We start from the raw sequence: 25743 nt of genomic DNA, 5'->3' as shown, positions 1-25743 counted from the left end.
TAAATTAGCCTTCAATCTTGAATATCATTCTTTTTATATTATGCATAAAATTAGAGTTATTTTTCCCTGAAGTGATTGGTGGAACTCACTAATAAAACCATCTCAGTCTGGAGTTTTCTGAGGTTTTTAATTACTAACTAATGTTCTTTAATGATTATAGGCCAATTTAGAGTAGTTTCTAGAGACAGTTGGAATACTACAGTGTTCCAAGAATCTGTCCATTTCATCCAATTTTCAAAGATATTTACTTAAAATATTTGATAATATATTCCTAGTATCTTTTTATTGTTTACATCATCTGTGATGATATCTGCATTTCCTTTTCTGATTCTGGTTATTTGTGCTCGTTTTCCTTTGATCAGTCTCAACAAAGCTGTGTTGGTCTGTTTTTTTTCAAAATTTGGCTTTACTATTTGTCCTCTCAATTTTATATTGTTTTTTTTCCAACTTATTTCTGCTCTTACACCTATAATTACCTGTCTTTGGGTTTTGATCTAATTTGCTCTAATTTCTCATTGATTCTCAGCCTTATGCATTACTTACTGATGTTTGTTTTTTTCCTTTGGTTCTCATTCATTGTGCTTTTTTTCTTACATGCTTGGTTATTTTTTTAATATAGTTCTCATGGTCTTTGGAAAAGTTTTTGCAGAGATACTTTGAGGTCTAAGATGAAGTTGTCTTCCTTTGAACAGATTTGGATATGCTTATGTTAGGCCCCTGTTGGCTTTAATACTCCGAGGATCCTTACACTCATTTCATGGCTCAGGGTTCTCAGCATCAAAGAGGCATTGTGAACCTGGGCTGCGGATATGTGTGAGAGCAGACCTGTGGCTTCAAGTTCTCAAGGACTTTTTTTTCCCCTTTTATTTTCCCTGCTTCATTTAGTGCCAGGGCAACCTTTCCTATAGAAACTTGGGGAGAGGGGAGGAATTGTAGGTTAATTTCTAGTTCATTCTTACCCTGAAGGTGTGGCTTTTAGGATCTCAATTTAGTTTCTTAATAGATTCCTACCTGTGTGGGCCCTGGGCTTTGATTTTTTCCTTCTTGTCCTGTGAGTCCTTCAGAAGTGAAGCTCAAGAACTAGATTGACAAGTAGCCTCAGGACGAAACTAGCACTGATGCTTTTAGTGCAGGGGTTAGTAAACTCTTTCTGTAAAGTGCCAGATAGTAAATATTTCAGACTGCGGAACTTATGTTTTTTGTCCAAACTACTCAACTCAGCCATTGTAGCACAAAGCAGCCATAGGCAATACATACACCCGTGAACAGAGCTGTGTGATACAGGCATCATCTGGACTTGGCCCATTTACTGACCCCTCCTCTAGTCCTCTGCTCACCTCTCTCAGGCTCCACTCTCTCTTCAATTTTTAAAAATTTTATTTTATGTTATGTTAGTCACCATACATTACATCATTAGTTTTTGATGTAGTGTTCCATGATTCATTGTTTACGTATAACACCCAGGGCTCCATGCAGAACGTGCCCTCTTTAATACCCATCACCAGGGTAACCCATCCCCCCACCCCCTCTGCTCTAGAATCCTTAGTTTGTTTCTCAGAGTCCATAGTCTCTCATGGTTTGTCTCCCCCCTCGATTTCCCCCTTTCATATTTCCCTTACTACTATGTTTTTTTTTTTTTTTTAACATATAATGTATTATTTGTTTTAGAGGTACAGGTCTGTGATTCATCAGTCTTACATAATTCACAGCACTCACCATAGCACATACCTTCCCCAGTGTCCATCACCCAGCCACCCCATCCCTCCCACCCCCCACCACTCCAGCAACCCTCAATTTGTTTCCTGAGATTAAGAGTCTCTTATGGTTTGTCTTCCTCTCTGGTTTCATCTTGTTTCATTTTTTCCTCCCTTCCCCTATGATCCTCTGTCTTGTTTCTCAGATTCCTCCTATCAGTCAGATCATATGATACTTGTCTTTCTCTGATTGACTTATTTTGCTTAGCATAATACCCTCTAGTTCCATCCATGTCATTGCAAATGGCAAGATTTTGGGGTTTTTTTTTTGATGGCTGCATAATATTCCATTGTGTATATATGCCACATCTTCTTTATCCATTCATCTTTTGATGGACATCTTGGCTCTTTTCATAGTTTGGCTATTGTAGACATTGCTACTATAAACATTGAGGTGTACCTACCCCTTCGGATTACTACATTTGTATCTTTGGGGTAAATACCCAGTAGTGCAATTGCTGGGTTGTAGGGTAGCTCTATTTTCAACTTTTTAAGGAACCTCCATACTGTTTTCCAGAGTGGCTGCACCAGCTTGCATTCCCACCAATAGCGTAGGAGGGTTCCCCTTTCTCTGCATCCTTACCAACATCTGTCTGTCATTTCCTGACTTGTTAATTCTAGCCATTCTGACTGGTGTGAGGTGGTATCTCATTGTCTCTCTTCAATTTTGACCTGGTTAATTCCTTATCACTTTATGAATACTTGGAGGTTTTTAAGGAGGTGGTTTTTATATTTTAAGCCATTGTCTTTTGTTTCATTGGAAGACTGAGTATGCAGTGTATTAGAAATGGAAACCTAGGGCAAATTACTATGGAAGAACTCCTAATGGTATGCTATTTATTTAGCAGAAAATGTTTTGGTCTTCATTTATGACAAGTGTAATGCAGCACGGTCAGGTAGAGGACCGTTTATGGATATTAGGTCATAAAATGGGTCATGTTACTGATCTCTTTCAGGTCATTAATAAACGCTTCTTTGGATTTTTTTTATGTTAAATATGTACTTACAGATTAAGTTTTACTATTTTATTATTTTGGGGAGGGAATCATGTTGGATCACATTTAGACAAGTTTCCCAAGGATAGTGTTCCTGATAGTGAATACTCGTGTTCCTAATACTCTCTCTGATAATGTTCAAAGTACATGCCAGGTGTCATGGAGAACAAAGAAGTATAAGATACTGTCTCTGTCCTCACATTGTTTACCATCTGCATGGGAAGAATAAGGTATTCCATGACATTAAAAGAGGTGATGATCCTTAAGGACTAGAAGGATCAGGCAACTTTATGGAAGAATTCAGTTCTATGCACACATATTGAGTACCTCAGCTGCACAAAGTACTGCTCCATTTGGGCTACAAAGATAATTATAAAAGTGTCCAGGGAATTTGATAGAGGAACTATTTGCTATTATTTTCACTTGGACAGCCAGATTTACTTAATAAGAACAGTTAAGAGTAGAAAGTTGAATTGTGTAGACAGTTTTTAATATATCAGAATGAAGTGGAACATTCACAAACTAAGTTGAATGCCCATGCACATGCAGTGTGATATGATTTGCATCTTGAAAGATGAATAGAATGAAATAGCTAGTGGGAAAATGGCATGCCAGGAGAAGTGATCTAAGCAAGGACGCAGAGCATAGAGTGTGTGTGCCTTTCCTTTGTTTATAATTAAACAAAGATAAAATCATGCCTGCATTACTAGTTACTTTCCATTTGATGTACGCCTTTCCTCCTTACTTTGTGGCTGTTCTTCATGCCTTATGAATCAGATTTAAGAAGCAAGGAGTCATAGAATTTGACTTAAATATTTTTTAACTTATTAATACTCATGCCTTTTCTCAGTTGAGTAATATGTCCAGTTTGGTTATAGTTAAGTGCCTGGCCTCATTCAGCAGTCTGACAAGTATGGGAACCCTTATCAGAAAGGGGAGCAGTGTATGAATGAATGTGAGAATGACTCCAGGTACCTTCATTCAGTTTCTATAAAGCAATTTAAAGTACAGGTTATACTGGTGGTTTTGAAGTACTGTCTGTGCATGCATATTCTGTGAAATTTGTTTTATTACTAAAGTTCTCTGTTTAGCAAAGATAGTAGCTGTTTATTAATTGGTAAAAATATAGATCTCACACCTTAGAATTACATAAATACCTTACTAAGGTAGAGTGAATATATTGTATTAAATACTTTAATATTTATTTTTTCAGCTACCAACCGATAGTTGACTACATAGATGCTCAGTTTGAGGCCTATCTCCAAGAGGAGCTGAAGATCAAGCGCTCTCTCTTTAACTACCACGATTCTCGCATCCATGTGTGCCTCTACTTCATCTCCCCTACAGGTCACTCTCTGAAGACACTGGATCTCTTAACAATGAAGAGCCTTGACAGCAAGGTGGGCTTGGAAAATGACTCGATTTATCATGCTTTAATATTATTTTGAACTGTTAAATACCTTTACAATATGTATATGTATTTTAATTTTTATTCTGTGCATTTTTAAAACATTTGATAAGTTTTAATCTTAGGTTATTTTCCAGAGAAATTCAGTTTGGAAGATGAGCTGCAAAGAAAATACATTAACAAAACTTTAGTCCTTTATTTAGTGATTAAATTGCATGGCAGAATTTATTTGACACTAATTTTACTTTATGACACTGGTGAGAAGAAGTTTGTTGACAAAGATTAAGGTCTAATGTTTCATCATGTGTTATAATAAATTATGTTTTAATTTGAACCATACCAAGAAAACCTATTTTTGAATTTCTGAGCCAAGGAGTGATATATAAATTCAGGGAGCTATAAAAAAATAATATCTACAAATTAACTTACCTTTTTTTTTTTTTAAACTGTGTAAAAGGTGGTTGAAGACCACCTTGTACTAAAAAAACTAGTTTTCCCATAACCTCTGATGGTGTGAGAAATGCAGCTTTCATTATCCTGCCTAATGATTTTATGAGATAGGATTCAAGAAAAAGGGCATTCTGGCCAGTACTACTTTCTATATAGAAATCAGTATGGAAAGCATAAAGCTGCCAGTGAAGTTGTGATTGATTGACTTTTGGCTAGTTGCACAGTCTTCTGGCTTTAGCAAAAACTTGATGAAGCTTACATGATAGTCTCCTCATTTGCTCAGATGTTATAACCATTTATCCGTATTCTCATAGTTGAGTCTGATTATATGGAAGCTCATAAAATCAACATAAAACCAAGCGTGTGTGAGTTTGTCTTAGCTAGACAGAAGCAACATGATGTAATCTGTATAAACAGCATAGAATTTGGTGTCAGTGGAGGCTGGTTTTAAATACTGGCTCTGTCACTTAATAGCTTTGTGTTCTTTGGCAAGTTTCTATAGTCTCCTGAGCCTCAGTTTCCTCACATCTAAAATAAAAAATTAAGGAGAATAATACCTACATCAGGGGGCAGATGTGAGTGTTAATTAAATTGATAGCTTGTCTTTTGTTCCTAAAAGCAGGATACTCCACTGCTTGACATGAAAGTTACCTTATGCAAACAGTGACAGCTTACCATCAGTGTGAAACATCTTTTTCCCTCCCCCCAATATACAAATAAACATATGTATAGCTTTCAGTGTAGCTTTCAGTCTGTGATGTACACTCCCAGCCTAATTACAGTGATATTCTTGGCTAGGAATGCCTGAGGTACTCCCCGCAACTATATTATTCATAGCAAGCCCCACAAGACATCCTCCCCAGGGCCAGTGTCATGTCTGGGCCAGCCCTTGTGGCTCTTACTACAATCTTAGGATACGCTTCAGGCAGATACTATCAGGGAACTTTGAAGAACGAGGTCTATATTACTTACAGGTCCTGGAGGGTACATAGCATGCTGAAGGGCCACACAATGAGGTCGAGTGTGAACCTGGGCTCTGCCTTTATTAGGGTTGAGGGTTGGGTGTCTAGGGTTTCATAAGTTCACTCTTTATCGGCAGATTTAAAGCATAAGAGTGGGATTAGGGCATGCTTGAGTGGTCAGTTATCCAGGTCACCCAGGTTTTTTAAAAGGGGAATGTTATGGGTGGGGGTGGCTTTGTGCCTTATTCATTTGCTAGTAGCTGTGTCATATGGCTGGCATTATGTTTATTTGACATGGATGTCTTTGAAATGAGTACCTTGACAATCAAAAGCTTAATGTCAGACACTTACACTACAGCGTGGTTTTGCTATTTATTGTGGAAGCAATTACAAGTTATTAACTTGGTATAATTTATTGACAGTCTAAGTATATAATGAAACCAAGAACTTGGCATCAAATTTTTATGTACTTTAATTTAGCATGAAAGCTTTTAAGTTTTCATGGGTAGATGAAAAAATCTTTATCTCCTCTGGAGCATATTATAAATATTAGTCTTATAAAGTCTTATAAAGACTAATAAATCGAATATACATAGTAAGTCAGTGTGAAATTGGAGAAGAGCAAGAAATTTAAGAATAGAATTGATTTTTACTTTTCATTCTGAAAATTACATTGATATTTCACTCTCTTGATACTAATTAGCTTGAAATTTTTCACTAAAACCAACTAAATAACCAAAAAAACCCCAAAACCAAAAAAACCCACAAACCTACAAACCCCTAGATTTGCGGAGACATCAGTCTTTTGTGGGACTAATGTTGCAAAGTTAGTCTTCATGACCCCACATTTTTTCCTCTCTGGCCAGTGATAGGACTTTAAGGCTGAGAATGTCATGAACACTTTCAATTGGTATTCATAAAATTTCCTTCCTTCAACATCAAGGTAGGAGTCTCTCACACAGGGTGCAGATTGGATGGAGTCATTGGGGAGGGGATCTGCCAAAATAAGAGGCAGAAGAAGAAACTCTCCTGCTTCAAAGTTTTGCCGAGGGATCAATTACCCTGATTATTTAGTGCTTAGATTATTTTTTTTTTCATTTTCTTTCTTTCTTTCTTTTTTCTTTTTTAAATTTTATTATGTTATGTTAGTCACCATACAATACATCATTGGTTTTTGATGTGGTGATCCACGATCCATTGTTTTCGTATAACACCCAGGGCTCCATGCAGTACGTGCCCTCCTTAATACCCATCACCGGGCTAACCAATCCCCCTTTCCCCCTCCCCTCTAAAACCCTGTTTGATTCTCAGAGTCCATAGTCTCTCATGGTTCATCTCTCCCTCCAATTCCCCCCCCATTTTTCCCTTCCTTCTAATGTCCTCCATGTTATTCCTTATGTTCCACAAATAAGTGAAACCATATGATAATTGACTTTCTCTGCTTGACTTATTTCACTTAGCATAATCTCCTCCAGTCCCATCCATCTTGATGTAAAAGTTGGGTATTCATCTTTTCTGATGGCTGAGTCATATTCCATTGTATATATGCACCACATCTTCTTTATCCGTGCATCTGTTGAAGGGCGTCTCGGCTCTTTCCACAGTTTGGCTATTGCGGACATTGCTGCTATGAACATTGAGGTGCATACGGCCCTTCTTTTCACTACATCTGTGTCTTTGGCGTAAATACCCAGGAGTGCGATTGCTGGGTCATAGGGTAGCTCTATTTTTAAATTTTTCAGGAACCTCCACACTATTTTCCAAAGTGGCTGTACCAACTTACATTCCCACCCACAGTGTAAGAGGGTTCCCCTTTCTCCACAACCTCTCCAACATTTGTTGTTTCTTTCCCTGTCCATTTTTGCCATTCTAACTGGTGTAAGGTGGTATCTCAGTGTGGTTTTGATTTGGATTTCCCTGATGGCTAATGATGAACATTTTTTCATGTGTCTGTTAGCCATTTGTATGTCTTCTTCAGAGAAGTGTCTGTTCATCTCCTCTGCCCACTTTTTGACTTGATTATTTGTTTTTTGGGTGTTGAGTTTGAGAAGTTCTTTATAGATCTTGGATACCAGCCCTTTATCTGTAGTGTCATTTGCAAATATCTTCTCTCATTCTGTCGGTTGCCTCTTTGTTTTGTTGACTGTTTCCTTTGCTGTGCAGAAGCTTTTTATCTTGATGAAGTCCCAAAAGTTCATTTTTGCTTTTGTTTCACTAGCTTTTGGAGATGTATCTTGAAAGAAGTTGCTGTGGGTGATGTCAAAGAGGTTACTGCCTATGTTCTCCTCTAGGATTTTGATGGATTCCTGTCTCACATTGAGGTTTTTCATTCACTTTGAGTTTATCTTTGTGAATGGTGTTAGAGAATGGTCGAGTTTCATTCTTCTGCATGTGGCTGTCCAATTTTCCCAGCATGATTTATTGAAGAGACTGTCTTTTTTCCATTGCATGTTTTTTCCTGCTTTGTCAAAGATTATTTGACCATAGAGTTGAGGGTCCATATCTGGGTTCTCTATTCTGTTCCATTGGTCTATATATCTGTTTTTGTGCCAGTACCATGCTGTCTTGGTGATCACAGCTTTGTAATATAGCTTGAAATTGGGCAACGTGATGCCCCCAGCTTTGTTTTTCTTTTTCAACATTTCCTTGGCGATTTGTGGTCTTTGATTCCATACAAATTTTAGGATTGTTTGTTCTAGCACTTTGAAAAATGTCATTGGAATTTTGATCGGGATGGCATTGAAGGTATAGATTGCTCTGGGTAGCATAGACATTTTAACAGTGTTTATTCTTCCGATCCATGAGCATGGAATATTTTTCCATCTTTTTGTGTCTTCTTCAATTTCTTTCATGAGTGTTTTGTAGTTCCTGGAGTATAGATCCTTTACCTCTTTGGTTAGGTTTATTCCGAGGTATCTTACGGTTTTTGGTGCTGTTGTAAATGGAATTGTTTCTCTAATTTCTCTTTCTACAGTTGCGTTGTTAGTGTATAAGAAAGCAACTGTGGGCGCCTGGGTGGCTCAGTAGGTTAAGCGACTGCCTTCGGCTCAGGTCATGATCCCGGAGTCCTCGGATCGAGTCCCACATCAGACTCCCGGCTCAGCGGGGAGCCTGCTTCTCCCTCTGACCCTCTCCCCTCTCATGCTGTTTCTCTCTCTCTCTCTCTCTCTCATAAATAAGTAAATAAAATCTTAAAAAAAAAAAAAAGAAAGAAACTGATTTCTGTGCATTGATTTTGTATCCTGCTACATTACTGAATTGCTGGATGAGTTCTAGTAATTTGGGGGTGGAGTGTTTTGGGTTTTCCACATAAAGTATCATGTCATCTGCGAAAAGAGAGAGTTTGACCTCTTCTTTGCCAATTTGAATACCTTTTATTTCTTTTTGTTGTCTGATTGCTGTTGCTAGGACTTCTAGTACTATGTTGGACAACAGTGGTGAGAGTGGGCATCCTTGACGTGTTCCTGATCTTAAGGGAAAGGCTCTCAGCTTTTCCCCATTGAGGATGATATCGCTGTGGGTTTTTCATAGATGGATTTTATGAACTTGAGGAATGTTCCCTCTATCCCTATACTCTGGAGAGTTTTAATCAGGAAAGGATGTTGTATTTTGTCAGGTGCTTTTTCTGCATCAATTGAGTAGCCCATATGGTTCTTCTCCCTCCTCTTATTAATGTGTTCTATCACATTGATTGATTTGCGAATGTTGAACCACCCTTGCATCCGGGGATAAATCCCACTTGGTCATGGTGGATGATCCTTTTAATGTATTGTTGGATCCTATTAGCTAGGATTTTGTTGAAGATTTTGGAATCCATATTCATCAGGGATATCGGTCTGAAATTCTCCTTTTTGATGGGGTCTTTGCCTGGTTTGGGGATTAAGGTAATGCTGGCCTCATAGAATGAGTTTGGAAGTTTTCCTTCTGTTTCTATTTTTTGAAACAGCTTCAGTAGAATAGGTATTATTTCTTCTTTGAATGTTTGGTAGAATTCCCCAGGGAATCCATCAGGCCCTGGACTCTTGTTTTTGGGAGGTTTTTGATCACTGCTTCAGTCTCGTTACTGGTTATTGGCCTATTCAGGTTGTCAATTTCTTCCTGTTTCAGTCTTGGCAGCTTATAGGTTTCCAGGAAGGCCTCTATTTCATCCAGATTGCTCAGTTTATTGGCATATAGTTGTTGATAATAATTTCTAATAATTGTTTCTATTTCCTTGGTGTTAGTCGTGATCTCTCCCCTTTCATTCATAATTTTATTAATTTGGGTCCTTTCTCTTTTCTTTTGGACAAGACTGGCCAGTGGTTTATCGATCTTATTAATTCTTTCAAAGAACCAACTTCTAGTTTCATTGATCTGATCTACTGTGTTTCTGGTTTCTAATTCATTGATTTCTGCTCTAATTTTAATTATTTCTCCTCTAATGTGTGGCTTAGGCATCGTTTGTTGCTTTTTCTCTAGTTTTTTAAGGTGTAGAGTTAGTTGGTGAATTTGGGATTTTTCTGTTTTTTTGAATGAGGCTTGGATGGCTATGTATTTCCCCCTTAGGACTGCCTTTGCAGTATCCCATAGGTTTTGGACCGATGTGTTTTCGTTCTCATTGATTTCCATGAATTGTTTAAGTTCTTCTTTGATTTCCTGGTTGACCCAAACATTCTTGAGCAGAGTGGTCTTTAGCTTCCAAGTGTTTGAATTTCTGCCAAAGTTTTTCTTGTGATTGAGTTCCAGTTTTAGAGCATTGTGGTCTAAGAATATGCAGGGAATAATCTCAATCTTTTGATACCAGTTGAGACCTGATTTGTGACCCAGTATATGGTGTATTCTGTAGAAAGTTCCATGGGCGCTCGAGAAGAATGAGTATTGTGTTGTTTTAGTGTGGAATGTTCTGTAAATATCTATGAGGTCCATGTGGGCCAATGTATCATTCAAAGCTCTTGTTTCCTTGTTGATTTTCTTAGATGATCTGTCCATTGCTGAGAGTGGAGTATTGAGGTCTCCTACAATTAACGTATTGTTCTCAATATGACTCTTTATTTTGGTTAACAGTTGGCTTATGTAGATGGCTGCTCCCATGTTGGGGGCATAGATATTTACAATTGTTAGATCTTCTTGTTGGATAGACCCTTTAAGAATGATATAGTGTCCTTCTGTGTCTCTTATTACAGACTTTAGTTTAAAATCTAACTTGTCTGGTATAAGAAATGCTACCCCAGCTTTCTTTTGAGGTCCGCTGGCATGGAAGATGGATCTCCATCCCTTCACTTTCAGTCTGGATGTATCTTTAGGTTCAAAATGAGTCTCTTGTAGACAGCATATGGATGGGTCCTGTCTTTTTATCCAATCTGCAAGGCTGTGCCGTTTTATGGGAGCATTTAGGCCATTCACGTTGAGAGTGATTATTGAAAGATATGAATTCATTGTCATGTTGCCTGTGAAGACATTGTTTTTATAGATTGTCCCTGTAGATTTCTGTTGTATATCACTCTTGGGGTCTTTCTCCTTTTATAGAACCCCCCCCTTAATATTTCTTGCAGGGCCGGCTTAGTGGTCACATATTCTTTCAGTTTCTGCCGGTCATGGAAGTTCTGCATCTCTCCATCCATTCTAAATGAAAGCCTTGCCGGATAAAGTATTCTTGGCTGCATGTTCTTATTTAGTACCCTGAATATGTCTTGCCAGGCCTTTCTGGCTTGCCAGGTCTCTGTGGATAGGTCTGACGTTATTCTGAGGTTCCTCCCTCTGTACATAAGGAATCTCTTCCCCCTAACTGCCCTTAAGATGGTTTCCTTGGTTCTAAGATTTGCAGGTTTTACTATTACATGCCAGGGTGTTGGCCTGTTTTCCTTGATCTTAGGAGGGGTCCTCTCTGCCTCTAGGACTCGAATGTTTGTTTCATTCCCCAGATTAGGGAAGTTCTCAGCTATGATTTGCTCAAATACATCTTCTAGTCCTCTCTCTCTCTCTCCACTTCCTCTGGGATTCCAATTATTCTGACATTGGAACGCTTCATGGTGTCACTTATTTCTCTGATTCTATTTTCATGGATTCTGAGTTGTTTTCCCCTGGCCTCCTCTTTTCCATTTTTATCTATTATATTGTCTTCCAGGTAGCTTATTCTCTCTTCTGCCTCAGTTACCCTAGCTGTTAGATTATCTGGATTGGATTGGATCTCATTGATAGCATTTTTAAGTTCTGCCCATTCACCTTTTATTTCTGCCGTTAGAGACTCTATGTTGCCATTAATTGATTTCTCCATTCTAGCCATTGTCTTCACAATTGCTAGCCTGAATTCCATCTCTGACATCTTGGTTATATCTGCATCCGTTTGTAAATCTGCAGCATAAGTCATAATCTCTGAGTCTTTTCTTTTTGGGGGCTCCTCCTCCTAGTCATTCTGTTGATGGGTGTTTGAGGGAATGTATAGAGTCCAAATTATTGACCAGAACCCAAGCAAGATGCACCTGTTTTCTTGGGACCTTAGGGTTGCTGGCCTCTTGTTTTCCCAGCCTGTCTTCTGTGGGAGGGGCCTGTTGCGCTGTTACTCAGGCAACCCCGTTTGGGCAGAGTTGCTCTGTGCCCCTGTGGCGGGGGATGGGCTCAGCGGGAATCAGTTTTTGGGGCTTTTGTTCTCTGGCGCCTTTCCCTGGCGGCTTTCCGTGTCTCTTCCACAAGTCAGAGCAGAAGAGACCGTTTCCAACCCTCTGCCTCAGAGCAGAGAGATCGCAGTCTGTTCTTCAGTGTGCTCTCCAGGCCACACCGTCTCCGTTTCTGTCCGGGCTGCCATAAACTGCAGCGTCCTGGGTTGTGTGCCCCTCTGCAGCACTCTCAGTCCTGCCTCCAGGTCGGAGCATGTCTCTGCCCTTTGTGCTTCCAAAACCGCCAGCTGCTCCCATTTCCCAGGTGCGTGACCCCACCACTTTGGGTTTCCGCCCCAGGATCTGCAGTTTGCAGGCGCGACCCCGACACTCCGGGTTTCCACCCCGGGGGCTGCCCTAAAGTCCTTTCCCCGCTGCTACTGGTCTAGGAGTCTGTGCCTCTCTGCATCGTGCGAGGCTGTCACTCACCGGCCGTGTAGGATTCCCCACGGCCAGGCACCCTCCCGCTGCCGTTTATCCTCCGATATCTGCCCGTGGAATCACGGCTCCCCGCTTCGTGCCTCAAAACCAACTGCCTGCGATATTCTGTTTGTAGAGATCCAGATCTTCTTACATCTCCCGCTGGTTTTGTGGGTCCTCAGAGTGGTCTGGTAGATATCCAGCTCAATTCCGGGGACCAGTTGAAATAGGGTCCCATACTCCTCTGCCATCTTTCCCCCCTCCTATGCTTAGATTATTAAGAAATAAAAAATACTTAGTGAATTAAGCAGGTGATCTCAGCTTCCTGCTTACATTTTGTATGTGATAAAATTATAAGAGACTGAGAAAGAGAAGAAAATATAAGATTTCTAACCCTAAATCCAGATGTAAGATTAATCTTATAAGAACTCTGCTTTTAAAAAGCAGTTACTATTAAGGCCAGCATCTGTAGGAATGATTGTGTAGGGGAATATGGTGGTAGTGACAGCCAGCGATGATCTGGGTTAGGAGTTGGCAAGCTTTTTCTGTGAAGAACCAGGTAGTAAATACTTTAGGCTTTATAGGCCATATGGTCTCTGATGTAACTACTAATCTCAACTATTGGAGAATGAAAGTGGCTCTGGATAATATGTAAATGAATGGGTGTAGCTGTGTTCTAGTAAATATTTATATCAACAGACAATGAGCTGGCCCATAGTTTATTCATCCCCTGATCTAGGTTAAGGAAGTTTGTCAGAGACTGAGTGGTTTTGAATGCAAAAACTACAGAATTAAAAAATAAATCCTCAATTATGAGATTTTGTTTTTCTTTATTGTCAATAGGTGAACATTATACCAGTGATTGCCAAAGCAGATGCAATTTCTAAAGCTGAATTACAGAAGTTTAAGATCAAGCTCATGAGTGAATTGGTTAGCAACGGTGTTCAGATATATCAGTTTCCAACAGACGATGAAACTATTGCTAAAATCAATGCTTCAATGAATGTAAGCTCCTAGTTGAATGTTAATTCTGTTTACATGTGAAAAGAGTAACTTGTAAATGACATTCCTACTAACACTTTAATTTGTGTCTTCTAAAAAGACTTCACACAAGGTGAATTTTCAGAAAGTTCAGTATAGGAAAATGTGTTATTTTCTAGAGTTGGAAAAAATATATGAGAATATATTTTTGAGCATATTTTCTTTCCTCTACTTTCACCTAAATAAAATGATACATTGGTGAGGCTGGGATACTCCTTTTGTGGCACCATACTTACTAATTGCCTTAGAAAGATACCTTTTATCCTGTCTTTAAAAAACATGTGAAGTCTTTATATTCTCCCTCGGAATGCTTTGGAATCTTAAAGTCCTTAAGGATATCTTTCTAATCTGATATTTAAGCTCAGTGTCCCTTATAGTGTCACACGTACATATTAAACATTCACATAACTTTTCATTTAATACGACTAAAGATGGCTAAGTTCTTTGTGATACTTTCTTCAGGCTACTAAATTTCTTAAATATCTGGTTATATTTTGAAGGGTCATTGGTTTTGACTTAACTGTATGTTCTTGTGGGAGATATTAACCTCCCTGAGACTGTTAACTTACCTACAAAATTGGGTTAATACGTACAATTGGGTTGTTGTGAGGATACAGTCTTTGTTCACTGCCCAACACAGTGATATTCAGTAACTGTTCATGCCATGTCTCCTTTTCCTTTTTTGATTTTTCATTAAGATACTTTAAATTAAAAAAGCTGACTAATGTAAATGAAGTGATCTCAATACCTATGTGTTATATTGTCTTTAGATCTAATTTTATTTTTTGTGCCCACTTGGAATAATTTTTCAGAAGGGGACAATTAAGACACCAAATGTCAATTATTAAATATTAAATATAATACTTAAAACTTTTACATTAGACTTTTCTCCTATATTAATCCTCAGCTTCAGACAGACCAGTCTACTCACTGTTCTCTACATCTAGCTATTATGTATTTGTTCAAAATCTTCTCCTTACCTAAGTTAGTTCTTACTCTCCTTGATCCATCTCTGGTTTGGGTTATATCTTTCTGCTCACAGTGATCCCTTACTCCTCTAAGTTTATGTAACATTTACTATCTTTAGCACTAGTTTGGGACTTAAATATTACTTTGTATTAGTATCATATATCTGTGCACACACTAAATATAGATATATATTTTAGTTATTTATTTTGTGTGTGTGTGTGTATGTGTGTAATTTCCTCAACATTATTTTTGCCTTTTAGGGCAAAAATTCTATACTAGAATTTTTTTTTATTCTTATAGCATGATACCTTGCATGTGGGGGATGCTCAGTGAATAATTTTCTTTACAGAGCCTGAAATTTACTTTTATAGAACAGTTGGCACATATTCACTGCCAAGTTTTAAAATTGGAGGTATAGGGGCACCTGGGTGGCTCAGTTGGGTAAGCATCTGCCTTCAGCTCAGGTCATGATCCCAGGGTCATGGGATTGAATCCTGCGTCAGGCTCCTTGCTTAACAGGGAGCCTGCAGCTCCCCCTACTTGTGCTCTCTCTCTCTGACAAATAGATAAGTAAAATCTTAAAAAAATAAAATAATTTTAAAATAACTAAAATCAGAGGCATAGCAGATCATGTGATTTTAATAACTCTGTTATTTAGTAAATTTTCTCTAATCTGTTATTTTCATAAAACTTTTTTAGTTGGTCATTTATCACAATAGCGTGAGATATGATTTGATATCATGGTTCCCTTCCAGGGACATTTGCCATTTGCTGTTGTAGGAAGTATGGATGAGGTAAAAGTTGGAAATAAGATGGTCAAAGCTCGCCAGTACCCTTGGGGTGTTGTACAAGGTAAATGAGATGAATGATGACTAGGAATATGTTTGTCACCTAACAGTCTGAAAGTTGCATTCAGTGCATTCTCTGAGTTGATGCTTATTTTGGGTTATGATTTGGTTATCAGAAGAGTGGAATGTGTTCTGTTTTGGCCAAGTATGTGGAGGCTGGGCAGAGTGTCCCCATTTTCTCCATTATACCACACACATTTTGTGCCTGGTATGCCAAGACATTCAGAAAGTGGAAAGCACTAGTCAGAACAGAATTTGAGTATAAATAGTAGTGTTTAGACATGATATATAAATTAATTACTAGGTAATTCTAGGCACAATAAACCATCTTGTACATTTATGTATTTCTAATCACCAAAGTATCGCCAACTGTTTCCAAAACAAACTAGTCAGCCAATTAAAAAATTTTAGGATTAATGTAGCATTGTAATGAATAAGTAATTAGTACTATCTGGTTCATTCACTTACTTGTGCTTTTATTACTGGGGAATGGATTCCCTACTAGTACTGGTTTCCCAATACTGCTGCTTTTTTAAATTGACAGATTTGTAGTTAATAAAAAATATTAACAAAACTTAACATTTTTAATATGTAAAAAATACAAAAATAGTAATTGTACTTAAAACTGTTGGTTACAGTTACACAATTATTTGTAGTCTTTTGGTTACCATAACCCTAGAAGAAGGGCTATGTAAGGAGAACTAAGTGTATTTATTCACTAATCTTGAATGGTGTCAAACACAGCATCTTAAATGTGGCATTGTATAAAAAGAATTTGATAATTATAGCATGTACAGATGGCATCTTGAGTATGCAGAATTACTACTTTGAAGTTTTAGTAAAATAATGTTACAGACTCTTTTTAAGCACTTTGTAAAATGTCCTAAGGATGGTTTGTAAACTGCCAACAAAATATTTGTGAAATAACTGGAGCATATGGTAACATAATATAATGTATTTCTTTCCTGTTTATCGATTGCCTACTAAATTTAAAGCAATTTCCCAGTCTGTTCATTTAAATTGCCTATAATTCAGTGTGTATAATGCAAGAGTTTCTTCCTTGGTTACTTATATAAAACAATCATAGGTATTAGGCTGATCATTTCACTGTTAATTTCGGATGTGTTTTTATAGATTCTTTCATTCAACAAATACTGTGTGTCAGGAATTAAAAATTGGTATTGCTATTTTCTTGTTTTTCTGGCTAGTGGAAAATGAAAACCACTGTGACTTTGTAAAGCTCCGGGAAATGCTCATTTGTACAAACATGGAAGATCTGCGAGAACAGACCCACACTAGGCATTATGAACTTTACAGGCGTTGCAAACTGGAGGAAATGGGGTTTACAGATGTGAGCCCAGAGAATAAGCCACTCAGGTAACAGGGGATTTCTGTGAGAAGCCAACCAAAGAGGAAGTTAGAGAGGATTGTACCTTGTTAAATACCCAGGATGTTGGAGAATGTGGTTTTCAGAAATCTGGCAAACCATGAAGTAGAATCATTTGCTTATGATTAATTATTGTGCTTCTCAGATCACTTGAGGCCTTCTTGCTTTTGAAGGGTCTCTAATACCTCATCTGACTCAAAGAGTTTAAGAAAGAACATAATGGGGCACCTGGGTGGCTCAGTCGTTAGCCGTCTGCCTTCGGCTCAGGTCATGATCCCAGGGTCCTGAGATCGAGTCCCACATTGGGCTCCCTGTTCGGCGGGAGACCTGCTTCTCCCTCTCCCACTCCCCCTGCATGTGTTCCTGCTCTCGCTGTCTTTCTGTCAAATAAATAAATAAAATCTTAAAAAAAAAAAAAGAACATAATGGCAGAAGCCCATTATCTCAATACATGCTGAAATGAATAACTAAAGGAAAGAACTCTCATTATTTGGTTTTATGTTGTATTTTTCTGAAAAAGATAAAAGCATATTTATCTGTTCTTCTAAAGGAAAGTTCGAATGTGAATCATATTAAACCAAAAACAGAACAACCTTGGTTTTTATCTTGATGAAAGTTTGAAATTAGTTAAACTTAGGAAAATGTCTTATAAGGGAAGAATGAAAGTGCTTGTAGGGAGTCAGAGATTGGACTGTTTCTTAAAATATTACAGGGTACTTGTAAGAATTTTAGAGCCTGATGACCTTCTTGTTCAGTAATTACAGCATTCAGTGTTATAAACTTGCTGGGTAATTTTATGTACTGCCACATTCCTGACTTTTTTTATTATTAAGGTATGTAAACATGAAACTCTAATCCTTAACCTACTACATCAAATTTGATTTGATGTAACATTCCAGAATAGTTTTTGCATGGAGGAAAGCATGAGATCTTTAGGCAAAACACTCTTTAAAACTCTGTTGTGGAACTAAGGATTTCTTTTCTATTTCATTATTTGTATTTCTGTCATTTCCCTGACTGTTAGTATTTGTAGTAGAGTAAACACAAAAAGAAGGAGGAGAACATTAAATCAGTGCTGCCATTGCATATGACCTTTGGGAAGATTTAATAGTAGATGAGGTTAAATTTTTAAATTTTTTAATCTATGGATTTAATTAGTGTTTTCTCTCTAGTAGTATGATAAATTAAGAATTATATGTGCTTAACCCCTCCTCACCAATTTCATGCATGCTATGCTTTTGATGACAGGCCAATCTGATAAAATTATTTTCTCTATTGAAGATTTGGCTTCGCTAGTGTTTCCCAGAGGAGGCTTACTTCTCATTCTTTCAAATTTGAGGGTCAATTCACAGGTCTCAATGTACATTACTAAGACATGAATCCTGAGTGAGAGCAAGTGGAACAGCCTTGGAAGTACTCTGAGAAGAGGGATTCAGGTTGCCTGGTGGGTCAGTCATCAAGCATCTGTGGAAGATTAAGAAATGTGGGTTCAGAATTTCCAGGGATGGAGCCCAAGAATCTGCATTCAAGTTAAAATTTCAGTCATTCAGTAGATATTTGCTGTTTGTCTCCCATTGGTTCCACACACTGCTAGTCAGTGGTATGTAAGTACTGTGGGATTAAACAGAAACTCTACCTTACAGAATTTCTGGGATGGAGGTGGGAGGAGGACACTCTGGCCCTTTGTGGAAAATAGAGTCAGGGTGCTGCTACAGTAGTCCTGGTGAGACAATAAAGGCTTGGGGTAGAGTGGTAGTGTAGAGGTGGTCAGAAGCACATTTAAGACATCTAATTTGAAGATAAAATTCATAGGACTCATTGATGGTTTGGATATGGGATGTAAAGGACAGAAGAATCAAGGATGACTCCAGTCACTGAAAAATGACCTGAATTTGGCTGAATGGTGGTAATGTTTACTGATATGAGCAAGACTGGGGAAAGGATAGATTTTAGGGGTTATGGTTGATAATTGAGAGGTTTTGGACATGTTAAATTTAAGTTGCTTATTAAATACTACAGTGAAGAGACGCCTGGGTGGCTCAGTGGGTTAAACATTCAACTCTTGGTTTCTGCTCACGTCATGATCTAATGGGTCGTGGGAACAAGCCCTGCATTGGGCTCCACACTCAGCGGGGAGTCCGTTTGAAGATTCTGTTCCTCTGCCCCTCTGTCCACTCATGCACGCACATGTGTCCTCTGTCTTTCTTTAAAATAAATAAATAAATCTTTTAAATAAATGAATATTCCAGTGAAGAGTTTCAGTAGGTTATTACATAAATGAATCTGGCACTTAGGGAGAAGTTAAGGCTGTGGTGATAATTTGAAAGTCAGCAGTGAATAATATGAAAAATCATAAACATTTTTTTTTTTAAAGATTTTATTTACTTATTTGACAGAGATAGAGCCAGAGAGCACAAGCGGGGGGAATGGCAGAGGGAGAGGGAGAAGCAGGCTCCCCACTGAGCAGGGAGCCTGATGTGGATCTCCATCCCAGGCCCCTGGGATCATGACTTGAGCCATCCAGGTGCCCACAAATCATAAACATTTTAAAAAGTGTCTCCTATTTGCAAGGCTCTGGGCTAAGTGCTGGGGATATAATAGGAATAAGATCCTATAGACCTGGCTGTCATGGAGATTACATTCTTATAGGGGAGGCCAAAATCAAATTGCACAATTAATCACAATTGTGAAATGTGCACTAAAGGAGAGATGGTATATAATGGGGGAGGGTTTCCTGACTTAATCTGGAAACTTAAAGAAGATTTTCTTGAGGCAGTTAGTTTTTGAGCTAATAATTTGGGGAAGTCAGAGCAAGACATGAAAAGACTGCAAGCAGAGAGAGAATGACATCTTCAGAGCTCTGTAAGAAGGTCAGTGCAGCTGGAGAGCGGACAAGTTGGGGCATAAGATTGAGAGAACAGGTAGGCAGGAGTCAAACTGTGGAGGACCTGGTTGGGATTTGGGCTTTGTTTCAAGGGAAAGGCAAAACCATTCAAGGAGTTATCATACCATATTTGCATTTGAAAAATCACTTTTAGCTCTAATGCAAAGAAAGTATTAAAATGGTGTGCAAAGATGTTTAGGAGACACCAGTAGGAGAGTATTGCTTGGATGAAAGCAAAAGTGGTGAAAATAGAACTGGGTGTGTTTGGGACATATCTAGAAGATGAAATTGAAAGAACTTAGTGACTGTTTGGATATACTGAGGTAAAGAAGCAGGAAATGCCAGAAGATGCTGCTAAAAAGAAAGACTTCTAGTTTCTGGGTATTATGGTTTCATTGGCTAGGTAGATGGTTGTACCTTTCCTCGAAATAGGTATCTCTGGAAGGACTGGCTTTTTTGTGGAGCAGCAGTGCTGGGCATGATGGAGCATAAGCTTGGTTTGGGACCTGCTGACTTGAGTTTCCTCTGAAACATACAAGTGACAATGTTGAATAGGCACTTTGGGTATTTTTCTGGAGCTCAGAGGAGAGGGCTGGGCCAAAGGAATGAACTTAAGAGTCATCAGCATTTAGATGGCTAACTGAGTGTTTGAATATGGATGAGATTGCCTGAAGAGAGAAGTACATCTGAAAAGAAAGGTGCCTTGGAAACAGACTTGAGTCACTCTAATATTTGTCAGCTGGAGAAGCAGATAGAAGAGACTGAGAAGCCTTGGGTAGAGGAAGGAGGAAAACCAGCAGTGACATGTCTTGGAAGCCAAGTGAAGAGAGTTTCAGGAAAGGAGAGGTCAGCTGTGTTGAAGCTAAGGATCAGGTTCTTGCTATAGAAGTACAGCAGTGTAATACATTGCAGTTGCTTCCTTTACAGCTCTTTGAAAATAAGACAAAAAGGGCAGTAGTTCTATGGAAGGCTACATCAGCTAAGAATTACAGATTCAAAGAGAAGACTTAGAACAGGTAGAAACCAGTTTCATTCTATGCTGGGAGTGGAGTGAATGAACTGAAACCATTTCCAGCCTTTTTATTCTCTGCTTGACAATTTATAGTCTAGTCCAGTAGGCCTACCTTAGGACATGTACCCTTGTCTTGGCCGGAGTGGGCATGAATCTAATTAATTGTCCCACCAGACTGTATCCCCAGGGGGAAGAGGTAGCTCTCCAAAAGGTAATCAGGTTAACAATACCAAAGGGAAGTATAGGTAGATGGTGGGCATTCAGAATCAAAGATTGCTTAGAACATCCATTTTTTTGAGCATTTCTTCAGTTCGGGAAGCATCTGCTCACTGATCAAATGAAGAATGGAAAATTGGAAAAAGGAGGTTCTTCAGTCTACACCAGGTAACAGATTGGGTAGGGAACAAGCAAGAAAAGATGGGGAACTAGATCTCAGTGTCAGGGAGGCCTCTGCCTGCCTGAGTCTTCTACCCTTCCTAGGCTGCTCTCCTTAAGAGAGGACATTTTTTCCTGGATTTCTTGAATCAGGCATGGCAGAATGTTTCTTCTCCTGGTGTTTTCTTATTTGTGAATAAATTATTTGGTAAAGCTTCTATAGTTCATTATAGCTTGATGTCTTAGGAAGGTTTTACAGTTTCAAGAAGTTACATTCTATTTTCTGGGCAATATTTCCCATTCAATTTGGGGTGTACCTAACAGTAGTCACTATGGTTTGGTTGGCATGTAAAATCCATCCCTCAATATTATATCTATCAATTAAAAAAACATTTATATGAACATGTTAGGTTGACTTTTATTTCTCTTTACTACCCAGTCCTCTACATTGCCAGACCTTCAGCTTGTTTTCCATTTAGATTTTATTGTGAACAGTTATGCTGAGTCGTAGTTAGTGTCTTAATCTCTCAACACTATTCATGTGCTTATCATGAGGTCCCAGTAAATGGCATTATACTCTCCTCTAGCCTTAATTAACTTATCTTTAATTATTTAAGCTAGATCAGAAATAACTGATAAACCTTCTTAAATCCCTAAGTTATTTTAGATTAACATAACCATTCTCATTCCAACAGTTAATCATCTTTAACGTTTGAGTATAAAATCACTGCCATTTGAAGTGTCGAGGGACCTGTAGTTTTGAAAGGAAGATTTTTGTAGTATTTTAGAGTTGCTTAAGTTTGACATAATTTTTTTTGTGTTGTAAAATTTGTATCTTTGAAACTCTCAAATAAATAACTTTCTGCATTTAGTCTACAGCAGAAATGGAAAAAGTTCAGCAGGCTTTTAAGAACTGTATATGAAACACAAAGAAGTCCTAAGTGAAGGGACTGCAGTGATTTTCTTGATGAATATGAGCATTTGAAAAATTTTTTTCTTCCTCTTTGGTTTTAAACTTTGCTTTAAATCAGTGATATTTGCAAGTATAGTAGTATGTTTCATTGAATATTTGTGACAACAAGCTTCTTTTATACTAGAAAAAGCAAGAATTTTATACTAACATAGCAAGAAAACTTTTTCATTTTCGTTTGATGAATAAATCCATGATAGTAAACAGTAGTTGCATTAGTTTTACAACACTAACTATGTGAATTGTTCCCTTACAGATCTTCTAGGAGTTTTTTTACCACCTTTTGAAAGATAGTGTGGGTTTTTTAACTTACAATTGGTTTTACTTAAAATGGACTTCTGGTTGTCAAAGTTGAAAAACCATGTGACATGATGGAAAATATGCAGGAGCAGTACATGACTTTTTAATCTTTTGATAAAACAAAAACCTAACCTGGTTCAAATTCTAGCTTTTTACTTAACGACTATGTTGCTTTGATTACTTTTCCTCTCTGAGCTTTAGTTTTCTTATCTGTAAAACAGAGTATTAGTGCTTATTCTTCATGGATGCTATGGGAATTAGGTAGAGAAAGGATTCCAGAAAAGTACCTTGTTGGTAGGAGCTATTCAACAAATGTTAGGTCTTTTCTCTTTGCCAGGTAGATTTATTTTCCTCTTAAGCAACTCAAGTGCTTATATAAACAGATAATGGGAACTTTTTTAAGCTTACATTTGGTATGAATTCAGAACATTATTTAAATCAAGTTTGTCATTAAAGACTATCAATCCAGTGTAGGATCAGCAAAATGTAGTGAAGTTTCTGAAAATGATGAAAGTAGCCTGATAGATATAGAGGTTTCTTTAAAATAAGACCAAAACAAACACAGAAAAGCAAAAAGCCTGCTAAAAAGTAAAATGTTTCCTTGAGATTTTGAGCATTTATGTGGTTATCTAGGGCAGTTTGTACATTTTGCTCTTAAAATGTTTAGGATCTGTTCCTCCTCAGAACACCTGCTATGCATACCCCATACAATCAGCTGTAATAGCTGTTGTGCAACATTTCTTACTATAATTCTCCTTGAACTTCTAGAATTCTATATTTATAAGATTTATTTCTCCAGTTATAGGACCAGTGAATAGGTTGGTATGGCTGGAACCTTAAGAGGATTAGTTTGTTTGGTAAGAGATGAATCTGGAAGGGTAGAATTAGGCCAGATTGTGAAGTATCTTAAGTGCTATTTAAAGGAGGTGGGACCTTATTTAAGACTGTAAAATTCCTTAATTCATCATATTTATATCTACTTAGATATAAAATACTTTTGTAAGCAGTAGACATTTCTTACTGCAACACAGCTGGAAAGTACATTTGTGTTCCCTGTTAAATCTTTGTGATAGTCTCATAGTGAGCTGAAATGGAAGGGCTTGGTGTTTCTGACGTATAAGAAGGTCTGTTATACCTCTGAAATGCTATAAGTAAAACAAAAAATATATATAAAAAAAGGGGCAGCTGGGCATAGTGTTCCAGGACAATCCTTGCTCTGCTTGGTTAAATCTGGCTCTACTTCCTGGCAATTTCTGTCATTAAATGAACAGTTATGAAGAGCCTGAAATGTCTAGAGAGTTTTGCTGGATAGTCGGGTTACAAAGATAATGATCTATTAGAGAGACAAGTAGGATATAAATGCCAAAGAAGAGGTACAGAGTGCCATGAGAGTGCTTAGAAGGCATAGTTAGTTCCAAATGGGGAGACCAGAGAAGGCTTTTTTTTTTTTTTTTTTTAAGATTTTATTTATTTATTTGACAGAGAGAGAGAGCAAGCACAAGCAGGGGGAACTGCAGAGGGAGAGGGAGAAGGAGACTACTGTCCACTGAGCAGGGAGCCGGATGCAGGGGTCAATCCCAGGACCCTGGGATCATGACCTGAGCCAAAGGCACTTAACCGACTGAGCCACCCAGACGCTCCCAGAGAAGGCTTTATAGAGAAAGTGGCATTTGAATTTGGCCTTTCAAATTCAAGGAGTAGAGGATTAGCTGGGTAGAATGGGGGTTGGCAGGTGGGCAGTAATGGTCGAAGCACAGAAGTTACACAAGCTAAAGCATGAAATGTGTGGTTTTAGGAACAACGAATTGGTTGGTATGGCTGGAACCTTAGGAGGATTGGATTTGTTTGGTAAGAGATGAATCTGGAAAGGTAGAATTAGACCAGATTGTAAAGTTTCTTAAGTGCTATTTAAAGGAAGTGGGACCTTATTCTGTAGATAACATAACTAATGCAGTGGAAAAAAAGATAATGAGACCTGTGGTGTTTTTTGGAAAATCTTAGGAGTGGCAAGATTAAGAAAGTGAAAAAGAAGAACTAAAAGCCCAGAGATCAGTTAGGATATTAATTTGTAATAGTGAAGGCAGAAAATCACTTATGATTGAGTTGGGCTGTACCAGAGTATCTGTAGAAATCAGAAGACTGGATTAAAATGATGTCAAGGTCACAGACTGAACTCCCAGACCTTGGTGATCAGATACAGAGATAAGGTTACGGGAAGAGTCATGGATGACTTAGACTTCAAGGTTTCCAGACACAGTGGTGCTAATTAACAAAGACTGAAAGAGGAATTCATTTGGGGTAAAATGAGAATACTTCTTGTAAAGGACTTGACAAGTCAGAGATTTCAGAAATCTAGTACTCTCTATTAGCTGTAGCACTGGTGGCTTTTTAAGTCTCACGCTGTAGGAAATGTCATTTTCGGACTGCTGTATAAGAGGTATTGGTACATATTGTTATAGTTACAAGGCTTAACCCAAGAAGTTTGAGTGTTTGCAAGTTTCCTACATCATTTTTTAACATGAGAGTACCACAAATAACTTTTTAGTCTTCAAGAAACCTATGAAGCCAAAAGACATGAATTTTATGGTGAACGTCAGAGGAAGGAAGAAGAAATGAAGCAGATGTTTGTGCAGCGAGTAAAGGAGAAAGAAGCCATATTGAAAGAAGCTGAAAGAGAGGCAAGTATGCTGGTTTGATACGATTTGCATTTGTTTTTTAGGTGTCCTGTTGGGGAGATTTATCTCAAGAATTTAGCTGAGATGCTTTTGGAGACTACTTCTTCAATAAGTAGCTATTTTAACACATAGTCTTTGCATACGGACTTTAAAAAGTCTGAATTCAGATAAAAATTTTGGCCTTTTTGCATAGTCTTCCATTAGAAGTGGTTCACCAAGTACTTGTATTGGACTAGGTTACTAAGAAGTGTTTTAAATGTCTTAAGTTTGAGCCAGAAATGTTTTAGCTGTGGCTTTATAAAGCCTTTCTTGAGAGTTCTTGAGAGTTGTTGGGATTGATGCTTGCTATGAAATGGGTAACTATAAAGCAGTTAAGTAGCTCTTTCAGTTTGAAGTCAGGCTTTCCACATGAGCCAGGTGGTCAGATGACCTTTGGATAGCCTTGGTGCACATGTGCACATGCATACATATAAACATCACAGTTAATTTCCATAGTACTGTTTGCTTCTAGTTCTTCAGGCAATAATTTTACTTTTATTCAAGTTAAGCTATTTCCTATAGACCTAACCACAATGGCTACTTTTAAGTGAAATGGCCATATTCAAGATGATGATCAAAAAGGATTAGCTCAAAAGGGAATTTGCCATCTGTATTTTATAAA

The 25743-nt window shown here is 38.0% G+C and overlaps 1 protein-coding gene across 12 annotated transcripts in view; it reads left to right on the top strand.

The window, feature by feature from the left end:
- Positions 1-25743, top strand: part of SEPTIN10 (septin 10) — a 123660-nt gene that overhangs the window by 32248 nt on the left and 65669 nt on the right. For all 12 annotated transcript variants that reach the window (XM_045885322.2, XM_045885316.2, XM_064572703.1 and 9 more), the window contains 5 exons: positions 3963-4149; positions 13465-13626; positions 15387-15483; positions 16688-16856; positions 24953-25085. In XM_045885322.2, coding sequence (XP_045741278.1) covers positions 3963-4149; positions 13465-13626; positions 15387-15483; positions 16688-16856; positions 24953-25085 — 748 coding nt within the window. The remainder of the gene's footprint in view (positions 1-3962; positions 4150-13464; positions 13627-15386; positions 15484-16687; positions 16857-24952; positions 25086-25743) is intronic.

This window comes from Mirounga angustirostris, unplaced genomic scaffold (assembly GCF_029215605.1).
Source record: "Mirounga angustirostris isolate CCGP_5_RB_7025 unplaced genomic scaffold, mMirAng1.0.hap1 SCAF_10, whole genome shotgun sequence".
Lineage (NCBI taxonomy): Eukaryota > Metazoa > Chordata > Mammalia > Carnivora > Phocidae > Mirounga > Mirounga angustirostris.
Note: the sequence above shows the minus strand (reverse complement) of the source record. Positions and strands in the feature narration are given on the sequence as shown.